Source organism: Oncorhynchus kisutch, linkage group LG8 (genome assembly GCF_002021735.2).
Source record: "Oncorhynchus kisutch isolate 150728-3 linkage group LG8, Okis_V2, whole genome shotgun sequence".
In the NCBI taxonomy this organism is placed as follows: Eukaryota; Metazoa; Chordata; class Actinopteri; order Salmoniformes; family Salmonidae; genus Oncorhynchus; species Oncorhynchus kisutch.
Window position 1 is genome coordinate 17,868,456 of NC_034181.2, and position 27,449 is coordinate 17,895,904.

Here is a 27,449-nt window from a genome sequence, read left to right on the forward strand (position 1 = left end):
GTTTGAGTGGGGTGGTGGTGTTTGTGTGGGGGGGCAGTGTGTGTGGGGGCGGTGTCTGTGTGGGGTGGGTGTGGGGGCGATGTGTGGGGGGGGGCGGGGTGTATGTATGTGTGTGGGGTGTGGGGGCAGTGTCTGTGTGGGGCAGGGGCGGGGTGTGTGTGGGGGGGCGGGGTGTATGTATGTATGTATGTGTGTGTGGGGGGGGCGGCTGTGTGTATGTGTGTGTGTGGGGGGGGCTGTGTGTGTGGGGGGTTGTGTCTGTGTGTGGGGGCGGTGTGTGTGGAGGGGGGTGTGGGGGCGGGGTGTATGTATGTATATATATGTGTGTGGGGGGGCGGGGTGTATGTGTGGGGGCGGGGTGTGTGGGGGCAGTGTGGTGTGTGTGGGGGGGCGGAGGGGCGGGGCTGTGTGTGTGGGAGGTGTGTGTGTGTGTGGGTGGACGGGGGGGTGCGGTGTGTGTGTGGGTGGATGGGGGGGTGCGGTGTGTGTGTGTGGGTGGATGGTAGGGGGGGGGGGTGGACTGTCGGTGTGTGTGTTTGGACTGTCGGTGTGTGTGTTTGGACTGTCGGTGTGTGTGTGTTTGGACTGTCGGTGTGTGTGTGTGTTTGGACTGTCGGTGTGTGTGTGTTTGGACTGTCGGTGTGTGTGTGTTTGGACTGTCGGTGTGTGTGTGTTTGGACTGTCGGTGTGTGTGTGTGTTTGGACTGTCGGTGTGTGTGTGTGTTTGGACTGTCGGTGTGTGTGTGCATTGTCGGGTTGTGTGTGCATTGTCGGGTTGTGTGTGTGTGTGTATGGAAGGTTGCGTGTGTGGACGGTTTTTCTGTGTGTGTCTGGACGGTGTTTCTGTGTGTGTGGACGGTGTGTGTGGACAGTGTGAGTGTGTGTGGACGGTGTTTCTCTCTGTGTGTGTGGACGGTGTTTCTCTCTGTGTGTGTGGACGGTGTTTCTCTCTGTGTGTGTGGACGGTGTTTCTCTGTGTGTGTGGACGGTGTTTCTCTGTGTGTGTGGACGGTGTTTCTCTGTGTGTGTGGACGGTGTTTCTCTCTGTGTGTGTGGACGGTGTTTCTCTCTGTGTGTGTGTGTGGACGTTGTGACGGTGTGTGTGTTGACGTTGTGACGGTGTGTGGTTGGACGTTGTGACGGTGTGGTTGGACGTTGTGACGGTGCGTGTGGACGTTGTGACTGTGTGTGCGTGTGTGGACGTTGTGACTGTGTGTGTGTGTGGACATTGTGACTGTGTGTGTGTGGACGTTGTGACTGTGTGTGTGTGGACGTTGTGACAGTCTGTGTGTGTGCGTGTGTGTGTCTGTTGCCCTTTGCCAATATGAGTGGTCACAAGCCAAAAGCTTTATAGAATGTATAGACACGTAGTATCTGTCTCTTTCGCTCTCAGAACACGTTCCGACGGCGTGTGCTCGGGTGGACGCCCTGCGTTCCCATGGTTACCCCCGTGAAGCGTTGCGATTGGCCATTGCCGTGGTGAATACACTACGGCGGCAGCAGCAGAGGCAGCTGGAGCATTTCCGCAGACATAAGAAAGGTCAGACTGCCCTTAAGTGACCGAATATGAATATTATACCACCGTTCTATACCGCCATTAAGTACTAAAGTGTTGTCCACCAATTTAATGGGACTTTTACCTGCTGAAAACATTTCTACAATAAATAGTTGAGGCACACAGTGTTGTTAATTGGGACGTTGCTGCAGCCTAATAGGGTTGTGAGCGGTAGTTTACATGTGTTGTCCTGTTCGTGACAGAGCTGCTCCATAAAGGTATCACCTCCATAACCAACATGGAGGGCTGGGTGGGTCACCCTCTGGATCCCATCGGCACCCTGTTCAGCACCCTCACTGAGACGGGACGGGGGGCAGAGGAAGGGGCCAACACATGCCTTGACCTTTCAGGTACTAAACATATTCATCTAGTCTTCTCTCTCTCTACTTTTCTTTGAATTTTTTCTTCTCATCTCCCTCACTCAGATGGTCCCTTTCCTCCACCTCTCACCCCTCACCATTCACTCACATTCCTCTTGTCTTTCTCTTTTCTCCTCTCCTAGTCAAACATAGTCAAGGCATACCCTAAGCTTGGCCCAGTGATATGGAAAAAAAAGTATCTGGAGATCTCGGGCCTGTCCCAAATACTGTGGTCAAAGGTAGTGCACTATATATGGAATATGGTTCTATTTGGGACAGCCTGACCCTTAGTGGTGTGGAATAGGGTTCTATTTGGGACGGCCTGACCCTCAGTGGTGTGAAATAGGGTTCTATTTGGGACGGCCTGACCCTCAGTGGTGTGAAATATGGTTCTATTTGGGACAGCCTGACCCTCAGTGGTGTGGAATAGGGTTCTATTTGGGACGGCCTGACCCTCAGTGGTGTGAAATATGGTTCTATTTGGGACGTCCTGACCCTCAGTGGTGTGAAATAGGGTTCTATTTGGGACAGCCTGACCCTCAGTGGTGTGAAATAGGGTTCTATTTGGGACAGCCTGACCCTCAGTGTTGTGAAATAGGGTTCTATTTGGGACGGCCTGACCCTCAGTGGTGTGAAATATGGTTCTATTTGGGACAGCCTGACCCTCAGTGGTGTGAAATATGGTTCTATTTGGGACGTCCTGACCCTCAGTGGTGTGAAATAGGGTTCTATTTGGGACGGCCTGACCCTCAGTGGTGTGAAATATGGTTCTATTTGGGACAGCCTGACCCTCAGTGGTGTGGAATAGGGTTCTATTTGGGACGGCCTGACCCTCAGTGGTGTGAAATATGGTTCTATTTGGGACGTCCTGACCCTCAGTGGTGTGAAATAGGGTTCTATTTGGGACAGCCTGACCCTCAGTGGTGTGAAATAGGGTTCTATTTGGGACAGCCTGACCCTCAGTGGTGTGAAATAGGGTTCTATTTGGGACGGCCTGACCCTCAGTGGTGTGAAATATGGTTCTATTTGGGACGTCCTGACCCTCAGTGGTGTGAAATAGGGTTCTATTTGGGACAGCCTGACCCTCAGTGGTGTGAAATAGGGTTCTATTTGGGACAGCCTGACCCTCAGTGGTGTGAAATAGGGTTCTATTTGGGACGGCCTGACCCTCAGTGGTGTGAAATATGGTTCTATTTGGGACAGCCTGACCCTCAGTGGTGTGGAATAGGGTTCTATTTGGGACGGCCTGACCCTCAGTGGTGTGAAATATGGTTCTATTTGGGACGTCCTGACCCTCAGTGGTGTGAAATAGGGTTCTATTTGGGACAGCCTGACCCTCAGTGGTGTGAAATAGGGTTCTATTTGGGACAGCCTGACCCTCAGTGGTGTGAAATAGGGTTCTATTTGGGACGGCCTGACCCTCAGTGGTGTGAAATATGGTTCTATTTGGGACGTCCTGACCCTCAGTGGTGTGAAATAGGGTTCTATTTGGGACAGCCTGACCCTCAGTTGTGTGAAATAGGGTTCTATTTGGGACAGCCTGACCCTCAGTGGTGTGAAATAGGGTTCTATTTGGGACAGCCTGACCCTCAGTGGTGTGAAATGGGGTTCTATTTGGGACATCCTGACCCTCAGTGGTGTGGAATAGGGTTCTATTTGGGATGGCCTGACCCTCAGTGGTGTGGAATAGGGTTCTATTTGGGACAGCCTGACCCTCAGTGGTGTGAAATAGGGTTCTATTTGGGACGGCCTGACCCTCAGTGGTGTGGAATAGGGTTCTATTTGGGACATCCTGACCCTCAGTGGTGTGAAATAGGGTTCTCTTGGGACGGCCTGACCCTCAGTGGTGTGGAATAGGGTTCTATTTGGGACGGCCTGACCCTCAGTGGTGTGGAATAGGGTTCTATTTGGGATGGCCTGACCCTCAGTGGTGTGGAATAGGGTTCTATTTGGGACGGCCTGACCCTCAGTGGTGTGGAATAGGAGGGAGCCTCCAAACCTCAAAGAACAGATACACTGACTATTGAACATTGACCTCTCTCTCCCCTCTTTCTCTTGTTTTTCTCTTTCTCTTCTCTCTCAGACTGTTCCAGCGTGGTGAGTCATGCGGAGCTGCAGCGGTTTCCAGTGCAGCGTTTGCTAGGCGAGGGGGAATCGTACGTGGCGCTGGCCGTAGAGACTGCTCTGATTGGCTTAGGCCAGCAGAGGGTGATGCCTGACGGGCTGTATGCCCAGGAGAAGGTGTGTCGCAACGAAGAGCAGCTATTATCCAAGCTGCAGGAAGTGGAGCTGGATGACATGCTGGTCAAGATCTTCCGCAAGCAAGCCGTCTTCCTGTTAGAGAGTGAGGACACACTATTGGTTAAAGTGTACAATAATCTTCCATAGGGTTGCTTTGGATATGTGTGTTACTGTAGCTGTGAAAGCAGAAAGGGCTTTTTCTCTTTCTTTCCTCTCTCTCCTAGTCTGTCATTTCCTCTCTCCTATTCTCTCCTTTCCTCTCTCCATAGTTTCTCCTTCCCTCTCTCCATAGTTTCTCCTTCCTTCTCTCCAGTCCTAGTCTCTCTCCTCTCTCTCCTCTCTTCTCTCCTAGTCTCTCCATAGCTTATCCTTCCCTTTCTCCAAGTCTCTCTCCATAGTTTCTATATTCTTAATAATATTCTTATTAAATACTTTTTTCTTTACATGGTTGAATGTGCTGACAACAAAATCACACAAAAATGATCAATGGAAATCAAATGTATCAACCCATGGAGGTCTGGATTTGGAGTCACACTCAAAATTAAAGTGGAAAACCACACTACAGGCTGATCCGACTTTGATGTAATGTCCTTAAAACAAGTCAAAATGAGGCTCAGTAGTGTGTGTGGCCTCCACGTGCCTGTATGACCTGGGCATGCTCCTGATGAGGTGGCGGATGGTCTCCTGAGGGATCTCCTCCCAGACCTGGACTAAAGCATCCGCCAACTCCTGGACAGTCTGTGGTGCAACGTGGCGTTGGTGGATGGAGAGAGACATGATGTCCCAGATGTGCTCAATTGGATTCAGGTCTGGGGTACAGGCGGGCCAGTCCATAGCATCAATGCCTTCCTCTTGCAGGAACTGCTGACACACTCCAGCCACATGAGGTCTAGCATTGTCTTGCATTAGGAGGAACCCAGGGCCAACTGCACCAGCATATGGTCTCACAAGGGGTCTGAGGATCTCATCTCGGTACCTAATGGCAGTCAGGCTACCTCTGGCGAGCACATGGAGGGCTGTGCGGCCCCCCAAAGAAATGCCACCCCACACCATGACTGACCCACCGCCAAACCGGTCATGCTGGAGGATGTTGCAGGCAGAACGTTCTCTATGGCGTCTCCAGACTCTGTCACGTCTGTCACATGTGCTCAGTGTGAACCTGCTTTTATCTGTGAAGAGCACAGGGCGCCAGGGGAGAATTAGCAAATCTTGGTCTTCTTAGGCAAATGCCAAACGTCCTGCACGGTGTTGGGCTGTATAAGCACAACCCCCACCTGTGGACGTCGGGCCCTCATACCACCCTCATGGAGTCGGTTTCTGTTTGTGGCCTGCTGGAGGTCATTTTGCAGGGCTCTGGCAGTGCTCCTCCTGCTCCTCCTTGCACAAAGGCGGAGGTAGCGGTCCTGCTGCTGGGTTGTTGCCCTCCTACGGCCTCCTCCACATCTCCTGATGTACTGCTCTGTCTCCTGGTAGCGCCTCCATGCTCTGGACACTACACTGACAGACACAGCAAACCTTCTTGCCACAGCTCGCATTGATGTGCCATCCTGGATGAGCTGCACTACCTGAGCCACTTCCTAGGTATTGGCCTTTCTAGGGAGTTTTTCCTAGCCACTGTGCTTCTCCACCTGCATTGCTTGCTGTTTGGGGTTTTAGGCTGGGTTTCTGTACAGCACTTTGAGATATCAGCTGATGTACGAAGGGCTATATAAATAAATTTGATTTGATTTGATTTGATTTGTGGGTTGTAGACTCCGTCTCATGCTACCACTAGAGTGAAAGCACCGCCAGCATTCAAAAGTGACCAAAACATCAGCCAGGAAGCATAGGAACTAAGAAGTGGTCTGTGGTCACCACCTGCAGAACCACTCCTTTATTGGGGGTGTCTTGCTAATTGCCTATAATTTCCACCTGTTGTCTATTCCATTTGCACAACAGCATGTGAAATGTATTGTCAATCAGTGTTGCTTCCTAAGTGGACAGTTTGATTTCACAGAAGTGTGATTGACTTGGAGTTACATTGTGTTGTTTAAGTGTTCCCTTTTATTTTTTTGAGCAGTGTATATACAGTATATCACAAAAGTGAGTACACCCCTCACATTTTTGTAAATATTTGAGTATATATCTTTTCATGTGACAACACTGAAGAAATGACACTTTGCTACAATGTAAATTAGTGAGTGTACAGCTTGTATAACAGTGTAAATTTGCCGTCCCCTCAAAATAACTCAACACACAGCCATTAATGTCTAAACCGCTGGCAACAAAAGTGAGTACACCCCTAAGTGAAAATGTCCAAATTGGGCCCAAAGTGTCAATATTTTGTGTGGCCACCATCATTTTCCAGCACTGCCTTAACCCTCTTGGGCATGAAGTTCTCCAGAGCTTCACAGGTTTTCACTGGAGTCCTCTTCCACTCCTCCATGGCGACATCACGGAGCTGGTGGATGTTAGAGACCTTGCACTCCTCCACCTTCCGTTTGAGGATACCCCACAGATGCTCAATAGGGTTTAGGTCTGGAGACATGCTTGGCCAGTCCATCACCTTTACCCTCAGCTTCTTTAGCACGGCAGTGGTCGTCTTGGAGGTGTGTTTGGGGTCGTTATCATGTTGGAATACTGCCCTGCGGCCCAGTCTCCGAAGGGAGGGGATCATGCTCTGCTTCAGTATGTCACAGCACATGTTGGCATTCATGGTTCCCTCAATGAACTGTAGCTCCCCAGTGCCGGCAGCACTCATGCAGCCCCAGATCATGACACTCCCACCACCATGCTGGACTGTAGGCAAGACACACTTGTCTTTGTACTCCTCACCTGGTTGCCGCCACACACGCTTGACACCATCTGAACCAAATAAGTTTATCTTGGTCTCATCAGACCACAGGACATGGTTCCAGTAATACATGTCCTTAGTCTGCTTGTCTTCAGCAAACTGTTTTGGGGCTTTCTTGTGCATCATCTTTAGAAGAGGCTTGCTTCTGGGACGACAGCCATGCAGACCAATTTGATGCAGTGTACGGCGTATGGTCTGAGCACTGACAGGCTGACCCCCCACCCCTTCAACCTCTGCAGCAATGCTGGCAGCACTCATACATCTATTTCCCAAAGACAACCTCTGGATATGACGCTGAACACGTGCACTCAACTTCTTTGGTTGACCATGGCGAGGCCTGTTCTGAGTGGAACCTGTCCAGTTAAACCGCTGTATGGTCTTCGCCACCGTGCTGCAGCTCAGTTTTAGGGTCTTGGCAATCTTCTAATAGCCCAGGCCATCTTTATGCAGAGCAACAATTCTTTTTTTCAGATCCTCAGAGAGTTCTTTGCCATGAGGTGCCATGTTGAACTTCCAGTGACCAGTCAGTATGAGGGAGTGTGAGAGCGAGGACACCAAATTTAACACACCTGCTCCCCATTCACACCTGAGACCTTGTAACATTAATGAGTCATATGACACCGGGGAGGGAAAATGGCTAATTGGGCCCAATTTGGACATTTTCACTTAGGGGTGTACTCACTTTTGTTGCCAGCGGTTTAGACATTAATGGCTGTGTGTTGAGGTATTTTGAGGGGACGGCAAATTTACACTGTTATACAAGATGTACACTCACTAATTTACATTGTAGCAAAGTGTCATTTCTTCAGTGTTGTCACATGAAAAGATATATACTCAAATATTTACAAAAATGTGAGGGGTGTACTCACTTTTGTGATATACTGTATATATATTTCACCTTTATTTAACCAGGTAAGCCAGTTGAGAACAATTTCTCATTTACAACTGCGATCTGGCCAAGATAAAGCAAAGCAGTGCGACACAAACAACAACACAGAGTTACACATGGGATAAACAAACATACAGTCAATAGGGAAAACAAATCTACATACAGTTTGTGCAAAAGAGGTAAGATTAGGGAGGTAAGGCAATAAATAGGCCATGGCGAAGTAATTACAATTTAGAAATTAAAACATTCTCCTTAACTCCACCAATGTTAAATTAAATGCATTTCCTGTTTTTGCAACTGATATTTCTGTCTTTGTTCCATCAGTGAACTGTTTCACCCTGACTTCCTGTCTGAACCACGTGTCTTCTGTCCCGTGTTGTTCTTCTCTCCTTGTACCTCCAGGTGGGCCGTACAGCGGCCACGGAGAGATTGTCCACAGAGAGAGTGTTCCCATGCACACCTTCACCCGCTACCTCTTCACCTCTCTCCTACCTCACGACGCTGAACTGGCGTACAAGATTGCACTCAGAGCCATGCGGTGAGGCTCTCTTTTATTATTAGTTGCGGAGTGGCTCTGTTTTGATATTGTTTTTGGGAAGGGGGAGCTGGATCAGTGAATATGAATGATGTTAACGAGATTTGAATGACTGTGTTATGAGATGGCTCTCACACACCTGGTCAACAGTGTCAGGACAGCTACATGGCTAACACCAAAACCTCTCTGCCATTGGCTTCTCATTGAGATGCTTTGTGAACACTGCTATCACTGGTGACGCGTAATGATTGTCAATGAATGAGAGCTACGTCACGTATCATTGGGCACTGAAATATGCAAGTCGAAAAACTTTGGCTTGAGTAGTGCCCAAACTATACCGTAGTCAGGCCTCGCATCCCGCCCTCCCAACCCGCCTCTCTCCCCACCCAGCCCTGTGGAAAGAGAGGGTGAGGTTGAATATTGTGGCCACGTCTAGCTACTCCAGGGACCTGGGTGTCTGTCTGTCTGTCACATAATAAATGTGTTCAATGTGGTGCTGGTTTAATATGATAGCAGCGTATACCTTCCCACTCCCACGGGACAGGGGCTGCTGGTTAAATATAGAGGCCAGGTAAAAGGACTGGCTTTTATCAACCCATTAGAACACTCTGATAGACTTACACAGCCTCTCCTTATTCAAACCACTGCTTAGTGCTAAGGAGTTCTATTCAGCTCAAGGAAGTAGTGTGTATGTACTGAACACACACCCTGCTGATTTTACTAGTGCAGGGGTGTTGGAATATCACCTGAATTTATGAAGATTGGTATCCAGCTAGTGTGAAATGACTGTTCCATGTAGCCTCCACTGCTAGTCTGCGGTGGCTTGGGGAGCTTTTGTATATCAGGAAGATGTCTTGAGAAGAGGTCTTCCAGCGGCTCCTGTGATGGATAGATTGGGGAAGTGAAATGACGTTTGTGAAGTGTTTACTTTGTCTGAGGGTGAAAACCAGGAGGTAAAGAGTTCAGTAGTCTCACTGATGTTCACCAGAAACCAGGACCAGACTATGAAAGAACTGGATATATAGTTGCTCTCTTTCACTTCTATCTATTTTGCATTCTGAAAGTATTCGGACCCCTTCCATTTCTCCACATGTTGTTACGTTACAGCCTTATTCTAAAATAGATTAAATACATGTTTTTCCTCATCAATCTACCTACACACAATACCCCATAATGACATCACAATACCCCATAATGACATCACAATACCCCATAATGACATCACAATACCCCATAATGACATCACAATATCCCATAATGACATCACAATACCCCATAATGACATCACAATACCCCATAATGACATCACAATCTACCTACACACAATACCCCATAATGACATCACAATCTACCTACACACAATACCCCATAATGACATCACAATACCCCATAATGACATCACAATACCCCATAATGACATCACAATCTACCTACACACAATACCCCATAATGACATCACAATCTACCTACACACAATACCCCATAATGACATCACAATACCCCATAATGACATCACAATACCCCATAATGACATCACAATCTACCTACACACAATACCCCATAATGACATCACAATACCCCATAATGACATCACAATCTACCTACACACAATATCCCATAATGACATCACAATATCCCATAATGACATCACAATCTACCTACACACAATACCCCATAATGACATCACAACCTACCTACACACAATACCCCATAATGACATCACAATACCCCATAATGACATCACAATCTACCTACACACAATACCCCATAATGACATCACAATCTACCTACACACAATACCCCATAATGACATCACAATAACCCATAATGACATCACAATAACCCATAATGACATCACAATCTACCTACACACAATATCCCATAATGACATCACAATACCCCATAATGACATCACAATACCCCATAATGACATCACAATCTACCTACACACAATACCCCATAATGACATCACAATCTACCTACACACAATACCCCATAATGACATCACAATCTACCTACACACAATACCCCATAATGACATCACAATCTACCTACACACAATACCCCATAATGACATCACAATAACCCATAATGACATCACAATCTACCTACACACAATACCCCATAATGACATCACAATAACCCATAATGACATCACAATCTACCTACACACAATACCCCATAATGACATCACAATAACCCATAATGACATCACAATCTACCTACACACAATATCCCATAATGACATCACAATACCCCATAATGACATCACAACCTACCTACACACAATATCCCATAATGACATCACAATACCCCATAATGACATCACAACCTACCTACACACAATATCCCATAATGACATCACAATCTACCTACACACAATATCCCATAATGACATCACAATACCCCATAATGACATCACAACCTACCTACACACAATACCCCATAATGACATCACAATCTACCTACACACAATATCCCATAATGACATCACAATCTACCTACACACAATACCCCATAATGACATCACAATCTACCTACACACAATATCCCATAATGACATCACAATCTACCTACACACAATATCCCATAATGACATCACAATACCCCATAATGACATCACAACCTACCTACACACAATATCCCATAATGACATCACAATCTACCTACACACAATATCCCATAATGACATCACAATACCCCATAATGACATCACAACCTACCTACACACAATACCCCATAATGACATCACAATCTACCTGCACACAATATCCCATAATGACATCACAATCTACCTACACACAATACCCCATAATGACATCACAATCTACCTACACACAATACCCCATAATGACATCACAATAACCCATAATGACATCACAATCTACCTACACACAATACCCCATAATGACATCACAATAACCCATAATGACATCACAATCTACCTACACACAATACCCCATAATGACATCACAATACCCCATAATGACATCACAATACCCCATAATGACATCACAATCTACCTACACACAATACCCCATAATGACATCACAATACCCCATAATGACATCACAATACCCCATAATGACATCACAATACCCCATAAGGACATCACAATACCCCATAATGACATCACAATACCCCATAAGGACATCACAATACCCCATAATGACATCACAATACCCCATAAGGACATCACAATCTACCTACACACAATACCCCATAATGACATCACAATCTACCTACACACAATACCCCATAAGGACATCACAATACCCCATAATGACAAAGCAAAAACAGTTTTTTTTTTATTGTTGCAAATGTAAAAAACAGAAAGTATTCAGACCCTTTGCTATGAGACTCTATATTGAATTCAGATTTATCCTGTTTCCACTGATCATCCTTGATGTTTCTACAACTTGATTGGAGTCCAACAGTGGTAAATTCAAGTGATTGGACATGATTTGGAAAGGCACACACCTGTCTACATAAGGTCCCACGACCTTATGGGTCGAAGGATTTGTCCGTAGAGCTCTGAGACAGGATTGTCGGCACAGATATGGGGAAAGGTAACAAAGAATGTTTGCAGCAATGAAGGTCAGCAAGAACACAGTGGCCTCCATCATTCTTAAATGGAAGAAGTTTGGAACCACCAAGACTCTTCCTAGAGCTGTCCGCCTGGCCAAACTGAGCAATCGGGGGAGAAGGACCTTGGTCAGGGAGGTTACCAAGAACCCTATGGTCACTGACAGAGCAGCAGAGTTCCTCTATGGAGGTGGGAGAACCTTGCAGAAGGACAACCATCTCTGCAGCACTCCACCAATCAGGCCAGACGGAAGCCACTCCTCAGTAAAAGGCACATGACAGCCCGCTTGCAGAGATGGAATGGTGGTGGCAGCATCATGCTGTTGGGGTATTTTTCACCGGCAGGGACTTGGAGACTAGTCAGGATCGAGGGAAAGATGAACGGGGCAAAGTACAGAGCGATCCTTGATGAAAACCTGCTCCAGAGCGCTCAGGACCTCAGACTGGGGTGAAGGTTCACATTCCAACAGGACAACGACCCTAAGCACACAGCCAAGACAACGCGTGAGTGGCTTCGGGACAATATATGTTCCTCTCCCCCTCTCTCTCTATCAAAGCATCCTGCCCTGCTGTGACAGGGCGCTATAGTGCCACAGGACCAATCTGACACCACAGCTGCCCTCATCAGTCGCTTGGGACTGATGGTGTGTTATGGCTCACTGTTAAATGGATTCAAGTCAAGGCTAAGTGTCTTCATGAAAGTATGCGTGTTCCCACTTGTGCCAGTGAATAGCTAGCTTTTCGTCGGACGCCGACTGGTAAACGCATCAGGAGGGCGGTCATGTGTGCTAACAAGGCAGAGGTCCCGAGTTTGCTCTAGGTATGGGAGGAAGTGAGCAGTGTGACGTACTTTACACTAGCAATGGATTCGTTTTGATGTGGAATAGATGATGCCGCTTCTGTGTCATTGCATTGAACAACAATATATATTTTTTAAATTATTGAACCTTTATTTAACTTGGCAAGTCAGTTAAGAACAAATTCTTATTTACAATGACTGCCTACCAAAGGCAAAAGGCCTCCTGCGGGGACGGGGCCTGGGATTAAAATAAATAAATACAATATAAATATAGGACAAAACACACATCACAACAAGAGAGACAACTCAACACTACAAAGAGAGACCTAAGACAACAACATAGCAAGGCAGCAACACATGACAACACAGCATGGTATCAACACAATAACAACATGGTAGCAGCACAAAACAGGGTACTAACATTGTTGGGCACAGACAACAGCACAAAGGGCAAGAAGGTAGAGACAACAAAACATCACACAAAGCAGCCACAACTGTCAGTAAGAGTGTCCATGACTGAGTCTTTGAATGAAGAGATTGAGATGAAACTGTCCAGGTTGAGTGTTTGTTGCAGCTCGTTCCAGTCGCTAGCTTCAGCGAACTGAAAAGATGAGCGACCCAGGGATGTGTGTGCTTTGGGGACCTTTAACAGAATGTGACTGTCAGAACGGGTGTTGTATGTGGAGGTTGAGGGCTGCAGTAGATATCTCAGATAGGGGGGAATGAGGCCTAAAAGGGTTTTTATAAATAAGCATCAACCAGTGGTTCTTGCGACGTGTATACAGAGATGACCAGTTTACAGAGGAGTATAGAGTGCAGTGATGTGTCCTATAAGGAGAATTGGTGGCAAACAATCAGTCCCCACCAGTGGGTCTCTGTAAGGCACACAAAGGTAGGAATGTTGACGAGGGTTCCATCTTTAGGGAGAGACATTTTGCTTAGTTCCACCCCACAAAGGTCCAGAATCCCCCAGTGTTTAAGCAGATCTTTAGATGTGTTTGGAACGAACCCCTTGTCTCTTTGGCATCGGCACGTCTCCATTTCACACCAAGTCTCGTCTTGCTTTCTCTCACCTTTATCTAGTCAGACTGTTGGCCAGGCGTTTACCTTGTCTGGGCCTGACATACTTCAGCTAATAATCAACATTAGAACCAGACTTGGAGGTATTCCTCACGTAGCAATAGTGTCTCTGGCCCTTTTCTCTGAAATCAAACTGCCATTTAGCATAGTCTTGTAACGTTGCTTTTATGTGGGTGGGTGGGTGGGTGGGTGTGTGTGGGTGGGTGCGTATGGGTTTGATGTGTGTCCAGGCATAGAGGGCTGGAAGGTGAATCCGCTCATTTCCCCATGGACTCAATTAGCTTTGTGATTGGTTGAGATCTGCCCAGGTTCTCTTCTCTTTCCAAGGCAGCAAGAGACCTTTGCAACTGGGCTGGAAGATGAGGTTTGAAACTGAGATGAGCTGCCCACAGTAGCACACATAAAGACAAGAATATTGTATACTTCAATGTCTGTCTGTCTGCAGATGCGTAAGACCTATAAAGCCTGTTTACACTAGGGCTGCGTGATGCATCGTCTTTTAATGTACACTGGTATGGATCCACATACTGGTATGGATCTTTACAATACTGTCTAAAACGGTATTTGTATAAAGTGCTAAGTAAATGAAAAGTTCTACAAATTGGACTACTTAACTGTCAGTTTGGTTGAGTATTAAACCATCAGAATAGAGAAAGACATTAAAACAACTTATAATTAATTTACTGGCATCCTAGGGTCATGCACTACTCATAACATATTTAGACTTTTATTATTCAGAAACAGAAAATGCCATCAAAAATAAGAAAAATATTGTGATATATTTTGGCCAGCAGGTATAGCAGGCCTATGTTCTTAACTTCTTGCGTCGAACCATCCCGGATCCGGGATCGTGAATACAGCCTCAAGCTCATTAGCATAACGCAACGTTAACTATTCATTAAAATCGCAAATGAAATGAAATTAATATGCTAGCTCTCAAGCTTAGCCTTTTGTTAACAACACTGTCATCTCAGATTTTCAAAATATGCTTCTCAACCATAGCAAAACAAGCATTTGTGTAACAGCTAGCGCAGCTAGCGTAGCATTTAGCATTAGCATTAGCAGGCAACATTTTCACAAAAACCAGAAAATCATTCAAATAAAATCATTACCTTTGAAGAACTTCAGATGTTTTCAATGAGGAGACTCTCAGTTAGATAGCAAATGCTCAGTTTTTCCTGAAAGATTATTTGTTTAGGAGAAATCGCTCCGTTTGGTGCGTCACGTTTAGCTACGAAAAAAACCTGTATCCAGGAGTGTAATTATCCCCGCAGCTCATTAGCATAACACAACGTTAACTATTCATGAAAATCGTAAATGAAATGAAGTTAATATGCTAGCTCTCAAGCTTAGCCTTTTGTTAACAACACTGTCATCTTAGATTTTCAAAATATGCTTCTCAACCATAGCAAAACAAGCATTTGTGTAACAGCTGGCGCAGCTAGCGTAGCATTTAGCGTTAGCATTAGCAGGCAACATTTTCACAAAAACCAGAAAATCATTCAAATAAAATCATTACCTTTGAAGAACTTCAGATGTTTTCAATGAGGAGACTCAGTTAGATAGCAAATGCTCAGTTTTTCCTGAAAGATTATTTGTTTAGGAGAAATTGCTCCGTTTGGTGCGTCATGTTTGGCTACCAAAAAAAAACGAAAATTCAGTCTTCAAAACGCCGAACTTTTTTCCAAATTAACTCCATAATATCGACTGAAACATGGTAAACGTTGTTTAGAATCAATCCTCAAGGTGTTTTTCACATATCTCTTCATGATATATCGTTCGTTGAAAGCCTCCTCTCTCCTCTCAATCACTGGATGACTGCGTGCAGCTTGTAGATTACGCACCAATTTAGACAAAGGACACCGGGCGGACCCCTGGTAAATGTAGTGTCTTATGGCCAATCTTCCAATGATATGCCTACAAATACGTCACAATGCTGCAGACACCTTGGAGAAACGATAGAAAGGGCAGGCTCATTCCCGGCGCATTCACAGCCATATAAGGAGACAATGGAAAACAGAGCTTCAAAAATTCTGCCCATTTCCTGGTTGAAGTTTCATCTTGGTTTCGCCTGTAGCATGAGTTCTGTGGCACTCACAGATAATATCTTTGCCGTTTTGGAAACCGTAGAGTGTTTTCTTTCCAAAGCTGCCAATTATATGCATAGTCGAGCATCTTTTCGTGACAAAATATTGCGCTTAAAACAGGCACGTTTTTTTATCCATAAATTAAAAGAGCGCCCCCTATATCCAAGAAGTTAATTACCAGTAATTCAAGTCAAGAAAACAGTCATTATGCTACTGTTGCTTCAGTTCTGTGGTGAAGGACTTGGTTGGAAGTAAATTGCAGTATGCCATAACCTTTAATGTACTCCAGAACACTGACACAATCTTGCTGATTATACTTTGTGCTTGTGTTTGTGTGTGTGTGATCCAAATCAGCCTTGTGGTTTTTCTGTGCTCCTCAGGTTGCCTGTGTTGGAGTCCACAGCCTCGTCAGGTGACCTGTCGCGACCCCATCACATGGTGTCTGTGGTCCCTAACCGTTACCCTCGCTGGTTCACACTCACCCACATAGAGTCCCAGCAGTGTGAACTGGCCTCCACCATGCTCACTGCAGCCAAAGGTACACACACACACACACACATATACATACATACATACATACATTTTGGTCCCTTTGTCATTGTACTGTATGTGGTTGTTCTGTTGGTCCAGGTGATAGTCGTAAGCTGGAGACTGTACTAGAGTCCATCCAGAAGAACATCCATTCCTCATCTCACATCTTTAAACTGGGCCAGGATGCCTTCAAGATCGCTACTCTGATGGACAGCCTGCCAGACATCACACTGCTCAAAGTCTCACTGGAGCTGGGGCTGCAGGTACACACACACACACACACACACACACACACACACACACACACACACACACACACACACACACACTTACACCTCTCTACCATCCCTAACTGTCTCTCATTCACAGGTGATGAGGATAACCCTGTCTACGTTGAACTGGAGGAGGAGGGAGATGGTACGGTGGTTAGTTACCTGTGCCACTGAAGTAGGTAAGTGTACAACGTTTCCCTTCCTATGATATACCACAAAGCGTGAGCTCCAGAATGATCAGGACAGTGACACATGTCGGATTGTTTTGGCTCTCTACGCCAGCACTTTGGATGTGAAATAATACAAGGGGGGTTCTACTAAACGAATGTATGAAAAGTTAGAGGCATAAATATCATACCCCCCCAAAAATGCTAACCTCCCCTGTTATTGTAATGGTGAGAGGTTAGCATGTCTTGGGGGTATGATATTTATGCCTCTAACTTTCTCCCTCATCATTATTCACAATTAATTCAGGATTATCCGTAATCATGGTAACATCCACATTAATGTAGAAGTGTTCAGAAACATGTTCTATTCTTATTTACAATAAAAGTGACTCCAAAATGACACAATACATTATTTACCATTAATTTCTATTGGGCGTAAAACATTATCTGAAACACAACCAAAACAAACCGCAAATGCATCTGACAAATTTGTAGAGTCACAATTGTGTGCTATGATTATGGGACCAAATATGATACTTTTTTTAATACCCATGTGAAATTGTCCCATTTAGTTTTGGTCCCCTAAAATGGGGGGACTATGTACAAAAAGTGCTTTCATTTCTAAACGGTTCACCCAATATGGATAAAAATACCCCCAAATTAAAGCTGAATTAACATAATACAAAAATCCTCATGAACACCCGTTTAAGCTAGAGATATCTGCTATTTTGCATGGGCTCAATCTACTGCATCCGCCGATATTGCCCTTCCACATCTGTGGTGAAAGGTGGCAGAGCTAGAGCGGTGTTTGTCAGACCACGAGACATCTGTGGTGAAAGGTGGCAGAGCTAGAGCGGTGTTCGTCAGACCATGAGACATCTGTGGTGAAAGGTGGCAGAGCTAGAGCGGTGTTCGTCAGATCATGAGACATCTGTGGTGAAAGGTGGCAGAGCTAGAGCGGTGTTCGTCAGACCATGAGACATCTGTGGTGAAAGGTGGCAGAGCTAGAACGGTGTTCGTCAGACCATGAGACATCTGTGGTGAAAGGTGGCAGAGCTAGAACGGTGTTTGTCAGACCATGAGACATCTGGTGAAAGGTGGCAGAGCTAGAGCGGTGTTCGTCAGACCATGAGACATCTGTGGTGAAAGGTGACAGAGCTAGAGCGGTGTTCGTCAGACCATGAGACATCTGTGGTGAAAGGTGACAGAGCTAGAGCGGTGTTTGTCAGACCATGAGACATCCTGAAAATCTGTCTTCTCACATAAAGTCTGTAGTATCCAAACGGTTTGGCCTACAAACAAAGATGAGACTCTCGCGAACTTGGTGTTTTGCTCTACGACCCCCCACAAGCGTCTTGGGACTGGTCTGAAGTCGGTACAGCCAATCTGCCAACTTATGTCTGTAGTGTTTGAGTACACACTAATATGACCCCTCGGAGGGAAGGTGAGTCTCTCAAGAACACGTACATGTTGGTTGTTTTGCTCTACAAGCTCACAAGACTCATCTAAAGGTCCCCGGTATCAGTTGTAAAAAATTATGTGTATATGGATATAGTTTAGTGCCTAAAATAAGGGGTTAAATGTATAAAAAATAAAAATTCAAATCAAAATTATTTATATTTTGCACTTCGTACATCAGCTGATATCTCAAAGTGCTGTACAGAAACCCAGCCTAAAACCCCAAACAGCAAGCAATGCAGGTGTAGAAGCACGGTGGCTAGGAAAAACTCCCTAGAAAGGCCAAAACCTAGGATGAAACCTAGAGAGAAACCAGGCTATGTGGGGTGGCCAGTCCTCTTCTGGCTGTGCCGGGTGGAGATTATAACAGAACATGGCCAAGATGTTCAAATGTTCATAAATGACCAGCATGTACCAATAATAATAAGGCAGAACAGTTGAAACTATATATATACAGTGCCTTGCGAAAGTATTCGGCCCCCTTGAACTTTGCGACCTTTTGCCACATTTCAGGCTTCAAACATAAAGATATAAAACGGTATTTTTTTGTGAAGAATCAACAACAAGTGGGACACAATCATGAAGTGGAACGACATTTATTGGATATTTAAAACTTTTTTGACAAATCAAAAACTGAAAAAGTGGGCGTGCAAAATTATTCAGCCCCTTTACTTTCAGTGCAGCAAACTCTCTCCAGAAGTTCAGTGAGGATCTCTGAATAATCCAATCTTGACCTAAATGACTAATGATGATAAATACAATCCACCTATGTGTAATCAAGTCTCCGTATAAATGCACCTGCACTGTGATGGTCTCAGAGGTCCGTTAAAAGTGCAGAGAGCATCATGAAGAACAAGGAACACACCAGGCAGGTCTGAGATACTGTTGTGAAGAAGTTTAAAGCCGGATTTGGATATAAAACGATTTCCCAAGCTTTAAACATCCCAAGGAGCACTGTGCAAGCGATAATATTGAAATGGAAGGAGTATCAGACCACTGCAAATCTACCAAGACCTGGCCGTCCCTCTAAACTTTCAGCTCATACAAGGAGAAGACTGATCAGAGATGCAGCCAAGAGGCCCATGATCACTCTGGATGAACTGCAGAGATCTACAGCTGAGGTGGGAGACTCAGTCGTATATTGCACAAATCTGGCCTTTATGGAAGAGTGGCAAGAAGAAAGCCATTTCTTAAAGATATCCATAAAAAGTGTTGTTTAAAGTTTGCCACAAGCCACCTGGGAGACACACCAAACATGTGGAAGAAGGTGCTCTGGTCAGATGAAACCAAAATTGAACTTTTTGGCAACAATGCAAAACGTTATGTTTGGCGTAAAAGCAACACAGCTCATCACCCTGAACACACCATCCCCACTGTCAAACATGGTGGTGGCAGCATCATGGTTTGAGCCTGCTTTTCTTCAGCAGGGACAGGGAAGATGGTTAAAATTGATGGGAAGATGGATGGAGCCAAATACAGGACCATTCTGGAAGAAAACCTGATGGAGTCTGCAAAAGACCTGAGACTGGGACGGAGATTTGTCTTCCAACAAGACAATGATCCAAAACATAAAGCAAAATCTACAATGGAATGGTTAAAAAATAAACATATCCAGGTGTTAGAATGGCCAAGTCAAAGTCCAGACCTGAACCCTATCAAGAATCTGTGGAAAGAACTGAAAACTGCTGTTCACAAATGCTCTCCATCCAACCTCACTGAGCTCGAGCTGTTTTGCAAGGAGGAATGGGAAAAAATGTCAGTCTCTCGATGTGCAAAACTGATAGAGACATACCCCAAGCGACTTACAGCTGTAATCGCAGCAAAAGGTGGCGCTACAAAGTATTAACTTAAGGGGGCTGAATAATTTTGCACGCCCAATTTTTCAGTTTTTGATCTGTTAAAAAAGTTTGAAATATCCAATAAATGTCGTTCCACTTCATGATTGTGTCCCACTTGTTGTTGATTCTTCACAAAAAAATACAGTTTTATATCTTTATGTTTGAAGCCTGAAATGTGGCAAAAGGTCGCAAAGCTCAAGGGGGCCGAATACTTTCGCAAGGCACTGTGTATTTATATATATATTTAGTATATATATATATACTAATATATATACATTTAAGTGTAAAATGTTTCCTGATCTTTCTTATACTGTATCTCACTCAGATATAGGACAGTCACTTCAGAACAAACTTCCTTTAGATTTTTTGGGGGGACTATCTTGTTCCATGTAGTGAATCTGTTAATAGCGGTGATGCCAAATTCAATGTTTCATCAAATAAACCCCTTAAGGGGTCTTAAATTTCAGCTAAATGATCCTTGATATGGCCATCTTAAAACAATTCCGTATATTAGTTTAGTAGAACCCCCTTTTTATTATTTCAAATCCAAAGTGCTGGAGTACAGAGCCAAATCAACATAAAATGTGTCACTGTCCCAATACTTTTGGAGCTCACTGTATTTAGTTCATATTTAGTTAAGTATATATTTAGTTCAGTATGAGGGCTTCAAAATAAATATTGTTATTCAAATGACTCTGCTAACTCTTTGACTTCTCGTTCTTGTGTGTGTGTGTGGTGTGTGTGTGTGTGTGTGTGTCAGGGGTGTATGCGTTGGACAGCATCATGCAGAGTTGGTTCACCCTCTTCACCCCGACCGAGGCCACCAGCATCGTGGCCACCACCGTCATGTCCAACACCACCATCGTCCGGCTGCACCTGGACTGTCACCAGCAGGAGAACCTGGCCTCCTCCGCCCGGACCCTGGCCCTGCAGTGTGCCATGAAGGACCCCCAGAACTGTGCCCTCTCCGCCCTCACGCTCTGCGAGAAGGACCACATAGCCTTCGAGACGGCCTACCAGATCGTTCTGGACGCGGCCGCCACGGGGATGAGCTACACACAGCTGTTCACGATAGCCAGGTACATGGAGCACAGGGGGTACCCTATGAGGGCGTACAAGCTAGCCACGCTAGCCATGGCTCATCTAAACCTCAGCTACAACCAGGATACCCACCCAGCCATCAACGACGTGCTGTGGGCCTGCGCTCTGAGTCACTCGCTGGGAAAGAACGAGCTGGCCGCCGTCATCCCCCTGGTGGTGAAGAGTGTGAAGTGTGCCACGGTGCTGTCGGATATTTTGCGGCGGTGCACACTAACCACGCCGGGGCTGGTGTCCGCACTGCACAGCCGTAGGAACTCTGGGAAGCTGATGTCACTGGACAAAGCTCCTCTCAGGCAGCTGCTGGATGCTACCATCGGGGCCTACATCAACACCACGCACTCTCGCCTCACGCACATCAGCCCACGCCACTACAGCGAGTTTATAGAGTTCCTGGGGAAGACCCGGGAGACGTTCCTCATGGCCCAAGATGGACACATCCAGTTCACACAGTTCATAGACAACCTCAAACAGATCTATAAGGGAAAGAAGAAACTCATGATGCTGGTGAGGGAGAGGTTCGGCTGACCAGGGTCGGCCCCTAGGGACAGGTTCGGCTGACCAGGGTCGGCCCCTAGGGACAGGTTCGGCTAGGTTCGGCTGACCAGGGTCGGCCCCTAGGGATAGGTTCGGCTGACCAGGGTCGGCCCCTAGGGATAGGTTCGGCTGACCAGGGTCGGCCCCTAGGGACAGGTTCGGCTGACCAGGGTCGGCCCCTAGGGACAGGTTCGGCTGACCAGGGTCGGCCCCTAGGGACAGGTTCGGCTGACCAGGGTCGGCCCCTAGGGACAGGTTCGGCTGACCAGGGTCGGCCCCTAGGGACAGGTTCGGCTGACCAGGGTCGGCTCCTAGGGGGAGGTTCGGCTGACCAGGGTCGGCCCCGAGGGGGAGGTTCGGCTGACCAGGGTCGGCCCCGAGGGGGAGGTTCGGCTGGCCAGGGTCGGCCCCTAGGGGGAGGTTCGGCTGGCCAGGGTCGGCCCCGAGGGGGAGGTTCGGCTGACCAGGGTCGGCCCCGAGGGGGAGGTTCGGCTGACCAGGGTCGGCCCCGAGGGGGAGGTTCGGCTGACCAGGGTCGGCCCCGAGGGGGAGGTTCGGCTGACCAGGGTCGGCTCCTAGGGGGAGGTTCGGCTGACCAGGGTCGGCCCCTAGGGGGAGGTTCGGCTGACCAGGGTCGGCCCCGAGGGGGAGGTTCGGCTGACCAGGGTCGGCCCCGAGGGGGAGGTTCGGCTGGCCAGGGTCGGCCCCGAGGGGGAGGTTCGGCTGGCCAGGGTCGGCCCCGAGGGGGAGGTTCGGCTGACCAGGGTCGGCCCCGAGGGGGAGGTTCGGCTGACCAGGGTCGGCCCCGGGGGGGAGGTTCGGCTGACCAGGGTCGGTCCCGGGGGGGAGGTTCGGCTGACCAGGGTCGGTCCCGGGGGGGAGGTTCGGCTGACCAGGGTCGGCCGCTAGTACTTTTATATTAACTTGAGTCTGCCTTTTGAACTTCTTTGGACTTAAACATGGACAAGTAAAGAGTTGGAGGACAAAGCAAAAGAAGAAGGAAAAAACTATTTCCAGAGCCACACAGTATTATCATTCTTGCTGTTATTGTTATAAACATGATTACCATTATTGTTATTACTGTGTACAGTACTATGTGTGTTTTATTTTCAGAAGAGGAAATGTCACGTTGTGAATGTTGCGTGTGTTTTTCCATGTGTGTGCGAGAGGAAAAAGCAGATAACAGAAACGTTTATTATTATTAGCATCCCCCTGTTTTATATCTTGGTTTTATACTGAGTATATGTCAAGTGGCTTAAAGTCCCTTGTGCGAAAGCGCTTGTGTAAAAACACATTGGCAGCCTCAAAGAGACACTATGGCTTTAAAACCACACAGACCTGACTATTGGAAGCATTGTACAGCTCGGCTCCATGAGAAAACCACCATTTAGTATTTCTGTTGACTCGTCACTTGTGTTTTCTCTGTGTCATAGGTATTAGTTAGATTATAGTTTTGGAAAAATAGTCTTAACAGACTGGTGTTGTTTCAGATGCAGTAATCATAACTATCTGTGTTAGATTAAGGACAACAATGCAGGACTACAGTAATGGCACATGGGCCATAAGATGAGGATATGGAGTATTATCAAGAGTACCAGCATTTGATGTATTATGCCAGAAATATCCCACACTGTAACAACAAATCATGTTTACAGTAAAGTTTAGAGTAATGTACCGTTAAACAAAAGTTTCTTTGGAATTTATGGTAAGCTTTTTTACAGTAACTTACAGGTAACTAACTGGCTGCCAGTAAGTTACCGTAAAAACAACAGGATATATATATATATATTTTTTTTTTTTACAGTGCACAATGTACTTAAAACCAACAAACCTGTAATTGTGGGTTAGTTACTGGCTCAAGTATTATTAGTATGAACAGTTGCTGGAGACTAGCCTGGTTACCTGACTGTTTCTGTATTCACAAGACTAACCTTCACAAGACTAACCTTCACAAGACTAACCTTCACAAGACTAGCCGGGTTACCTGACTGTTTCTGTATTCACAAGACTAACCTTCACAAGACTAGCCTGGTTACCTGACTGTTTATGTATTCACAAGACTAACTTTCACAAGACTAGCCGGGTTACCTGACTGTTTCTGTATTCACAAGACTAACCTTCACAAGACTAGCCGGGTTACCTGACTGTTTATGTATTCACAAGACTAACCTTCACAAGACTAACCTTCACAAGACTAGCCGGGTTACCTGACTGTTTATGTATTCACAAGACTAGCCGGGTTACCTGACTGTTTATGTATTCACAAGACTAACCTTCACAAGACTAGCCGGGTTACCTGACTGTTTCTGTATTCACAAGACTAACCTTCACAAGACTAACCTTCACAAGACTAGCCGGGTTACCTGACTGTTTATGTATTCACAAGACTAACCTTCACAAGACTAGCCTGGTTACCTGACTGTTTCTGTATTCACAAGACTAACCTTCACAAGACTAACCTTCACAAGACTAACCTTCACAAGACTAGCCGGGTTACCTGACTGTTTCTGTATTCACAAGACTAACCTTCACAAGACTAGCCGGGTTACCTGACTGTTTATGTATTCACAAGACTAACCTTCACAAGACTAACCTTCACAAGACTAGCCGGGTTACCTGACTGTTTATGTATTCACAAGACTAGCCGGGTTACCTGACTGTTTATGTATTCACAAGACTAACCTTCACAAGACTAGCCGGGTTACCTGACTGTTTCTGTATTCACAAGACTAACCTTCACAAGACTAACCTTCACAAGACTAGCCGGGTTACCTGACTGTTTATGTATTCACAAGACTAGCCTGGTTACCTGACTGTTTCTGTATTCACAAGACTAACCTTCACAAGACTAACCTTCACAAGACTAACCTTCACAAGACTAGCCGGGTTACCTGACTGTTTCTGTATTCACAAGACTAACCTTCACAAGACTAGCCTGGTTACCTGACTGTTTCTGTATTCACAAGACTAACCTTCACAAGACTAACCTTCACAAGACTAGCCGGGTTACCTGACTGTTTCTGTATTCACAAGACCAACCTTCACAAGACTAGCCGGGTTACCTGACTGTTTATGTATTCACAAGACTAACCTTCACAAGACTAACCTTCACAAGACTAGCCGGGTTACCTGACTGTTTATGTATTCACAAGACTAACCTTCACAAGACTAGCCGGGTTACCTGACTGTTTCTGTATTCACAAGACTAACCTTCACAAGACTAGCCTTCACAAGACTAGCCGGGTTACCTGACTGTTTATGTATTCACAAGACTAACCTTCACAAGACTAGCCGGGTTACCTGACTGTTTCTGTATTCACAAGACTAACCTTCACAAGACTAACCTTCACAAGACTAGCCGGGTTACCTGACTGTTTATGTATTCACAAGACTAACCTTCACAAGACTAGTCGGGTTACCTGACTGTTTATGTATTCACAAAACTAACCTGGTGACCTGGCTGTTTCTGTGTTCACAAGAATACAGGCTGGGTAACTAATTACAGTGCCAAAGTTACCAGGGTTCTAGTTGTACAGATGTAGGATCTTAATTGGATCACCTGGAATACAGGAAATGTTTTACTTGTATTTTGAGGTTTAAAGTGGTTTAATTTCCACTTTTCCACAATTTCTGACTTGATTTTCCCTTATGAAAAACGTATCAACCCCTACAAAAATGTACATTTATTTTATACATAGTTCAAATTTCCTGTTGCTGCAGGATTATTTTCCTGCTGAAGCAAACAGGCTCAAATTAGGATCCCACATCTGTAGAATTGGTGAGTGTAGCTCCAGAATGGGCCAGTGTCAATACTTCTGTGCATGTGGAACCATAGGATAATTAGAATTCCATTATAATACAGTTTTAATAGGCCTATTCTATGTGTATAACCTTCAGCAACTGTCAAAAGACGTTCTCAGGGATTTCTCTAAAACTAACAGGAAAAAGGAAGAAGGAATGAGTACAGGAAACAATGATACGAGCAAGCATGTATTGTACTGTGTATATCTACGATAGTGTAAGTCTGAATATGGAGGATTCAAAAGTATATGTTAACTCATTTATACAGAGTATTCTATGTAATGTGAAATACTTGAAGCCGCTGTAGCTTGCTATTTTTTCTCTTAGTGTTTTTTCTTTCAATTTATTTTTTTTACCACAGAACACATCACGTTGGCCTTGCTAATGGAGGGTTACTGTAGCCTCACAAGGGTAGTGTCAGTACTAAGACATTGGTTCAGATTATTGAACTGCTATCAACAGTTTGATTTGGTGTCTATTCAAGGTATTGGAGCACAGTGAAAATATTATCTTGTTCTCTCACGGGTTACTTTTCACAATGAACAGATGTATGTATTTGACTGATGTACAGTATTCCATTGAAATGTCATATGATAACCCGAGCATTGATTTTTCATTACGTGGCATCATAACATTGATCAGCTGATGAGAAATGACCAACATCCAGTTGTGTATAACTCTGGTCCTCGAAGGCCACGGGGTCTGCTGGTTCTCTTCCTTATCTGGTAATCCCAGACTTTAGAGTTATATCTGGCTAATCAGTGGTGTGAAAGCTAGGTCAGTCAGTTGTGGTCTGCTGAAATGTCCGCTTGCATCTGAACACGCCACAGACCAGACCAGTGTGTGTGTCTTCCTGTACGAGGTCCGGCTATTGTACTAATAACTTGTCTTGTTTCTTTATTTTTCAGGTTTTTGTTGAAGTGCTTTCTCTTTTGTTCTTTAAAGAATAAACAGCCTTCTCTCTTGCCTTGTTTTGAAGTAACCAAACAGGAGTTCTAACAACCAAACATGTTCCAAGAAGTAAAAGCCAAGCACCTTGGTCCCAGTGTCCTTAATTAGTAACTGAATGGCTCTGTAAACACTGTGCTTTTAACGAAGCATTTCCTCGTGTGATTGGTGGAAAACTTTGTCCTGTGTGTCTCGTCCTCTAATGAATGGTCCTCCTCTTTCTCTCCAGCTGTTTTTTTTCTTCTGTTCGTGTAGGAAATGGAATCTTCTATTTTCCCACTTTATTTATTATAATGATCCATGTATACATGCTTATGAAATTAAGATTTGATACACCGATATCAATTTATTTATGTAACTAAAATCACTGTTTTATAATCTTTTTTTGTTTGTTTTAATTAAAGTTTTTTTTTTTAAAGGTACATTTTGGGCTCCTTGGTTTTGTATTCATGTGGTTACAGTACATCTCATTCTGATACACAAGGTGGCTCGAAAGGATGGTCGGCATAGAAACAGACCAGCGAGTGCAGCTCAATCAGGAAAATCACTAAGAATCACTCACTGGATCCAGTTGTTCTGTATGCAGTTTTCAACTCTATCACAATAGAATTCAATGACATCCATAGTTTGTGAATCAAATTTGGACCAGTCTATACCACACACCTGTTTACAGGTATGTAGCATGGACAATGTTGCCACAGCATCCCCAATTCCCCACAGTGTTGAGAGAACATGGTTTATTAGTTAGTGTGTGTGTGTGTTTGGGGATTTGGGAACAGGTGGTACTTCCAGACAGACTCCTGACAGCCGTGGGGTCCCCAGACTCCCGTCACTCA

General features: G+C 45.4%; 1 protein-coding gene across 2 annotated transcripts in view; it reads left to right on the forward strand.

The window, feature by feature from the left end:
* LOC109894937 (zinc finger SWIM domain-containing protein 6-like) overlaps positions 1-27,035 on the forward strand; it is an 86,016-nt gene extending 58,981 nt beyond the window's left edge. Inside the window, exons 7-15 of one of the 2 annotated variants that reach the window (XM_031829746.1) lie at positions 1,394-1,540; positions 1,759-1,905; positions 3,998-4,258; positions 8,280-8,415; positions 16,344-16,501; positions 16,594-16,757; positions 16,864-16,945; positions 20,990-21,845; positions 21,988-27,035. In XM_031829746.1, the coding sequence (XP_031685606.1) occupies positions 1,394-1,540; positions 1,759-1,905; positions 3,998-4,258; positions 8,280-8,415; positions 16,344-16,501; positions 16,594-16,757; positions 16,864-16,945; positions 20,990-21,845; positions 21,988-21,997 (1,961 nt within the window). In that variant the 3' untranslated portion in view covers positions 21,998-27,035. Of the gene's footprint in view, positions 1-1,393; positions 1,541-1,758; positions 1,906-3,997; positions 4,259-8,279; positions 8,416-16,343; positions 16,502-16,593; positions 16,758-16,863; positions 16,946-20,989 lie in introns of both variants that reach the window. The other variant, XM_031829745.1, reaches the window with a different exon arrangement.
* Positions 27,036-27,449: the final 414 nt, after the last annotated feature.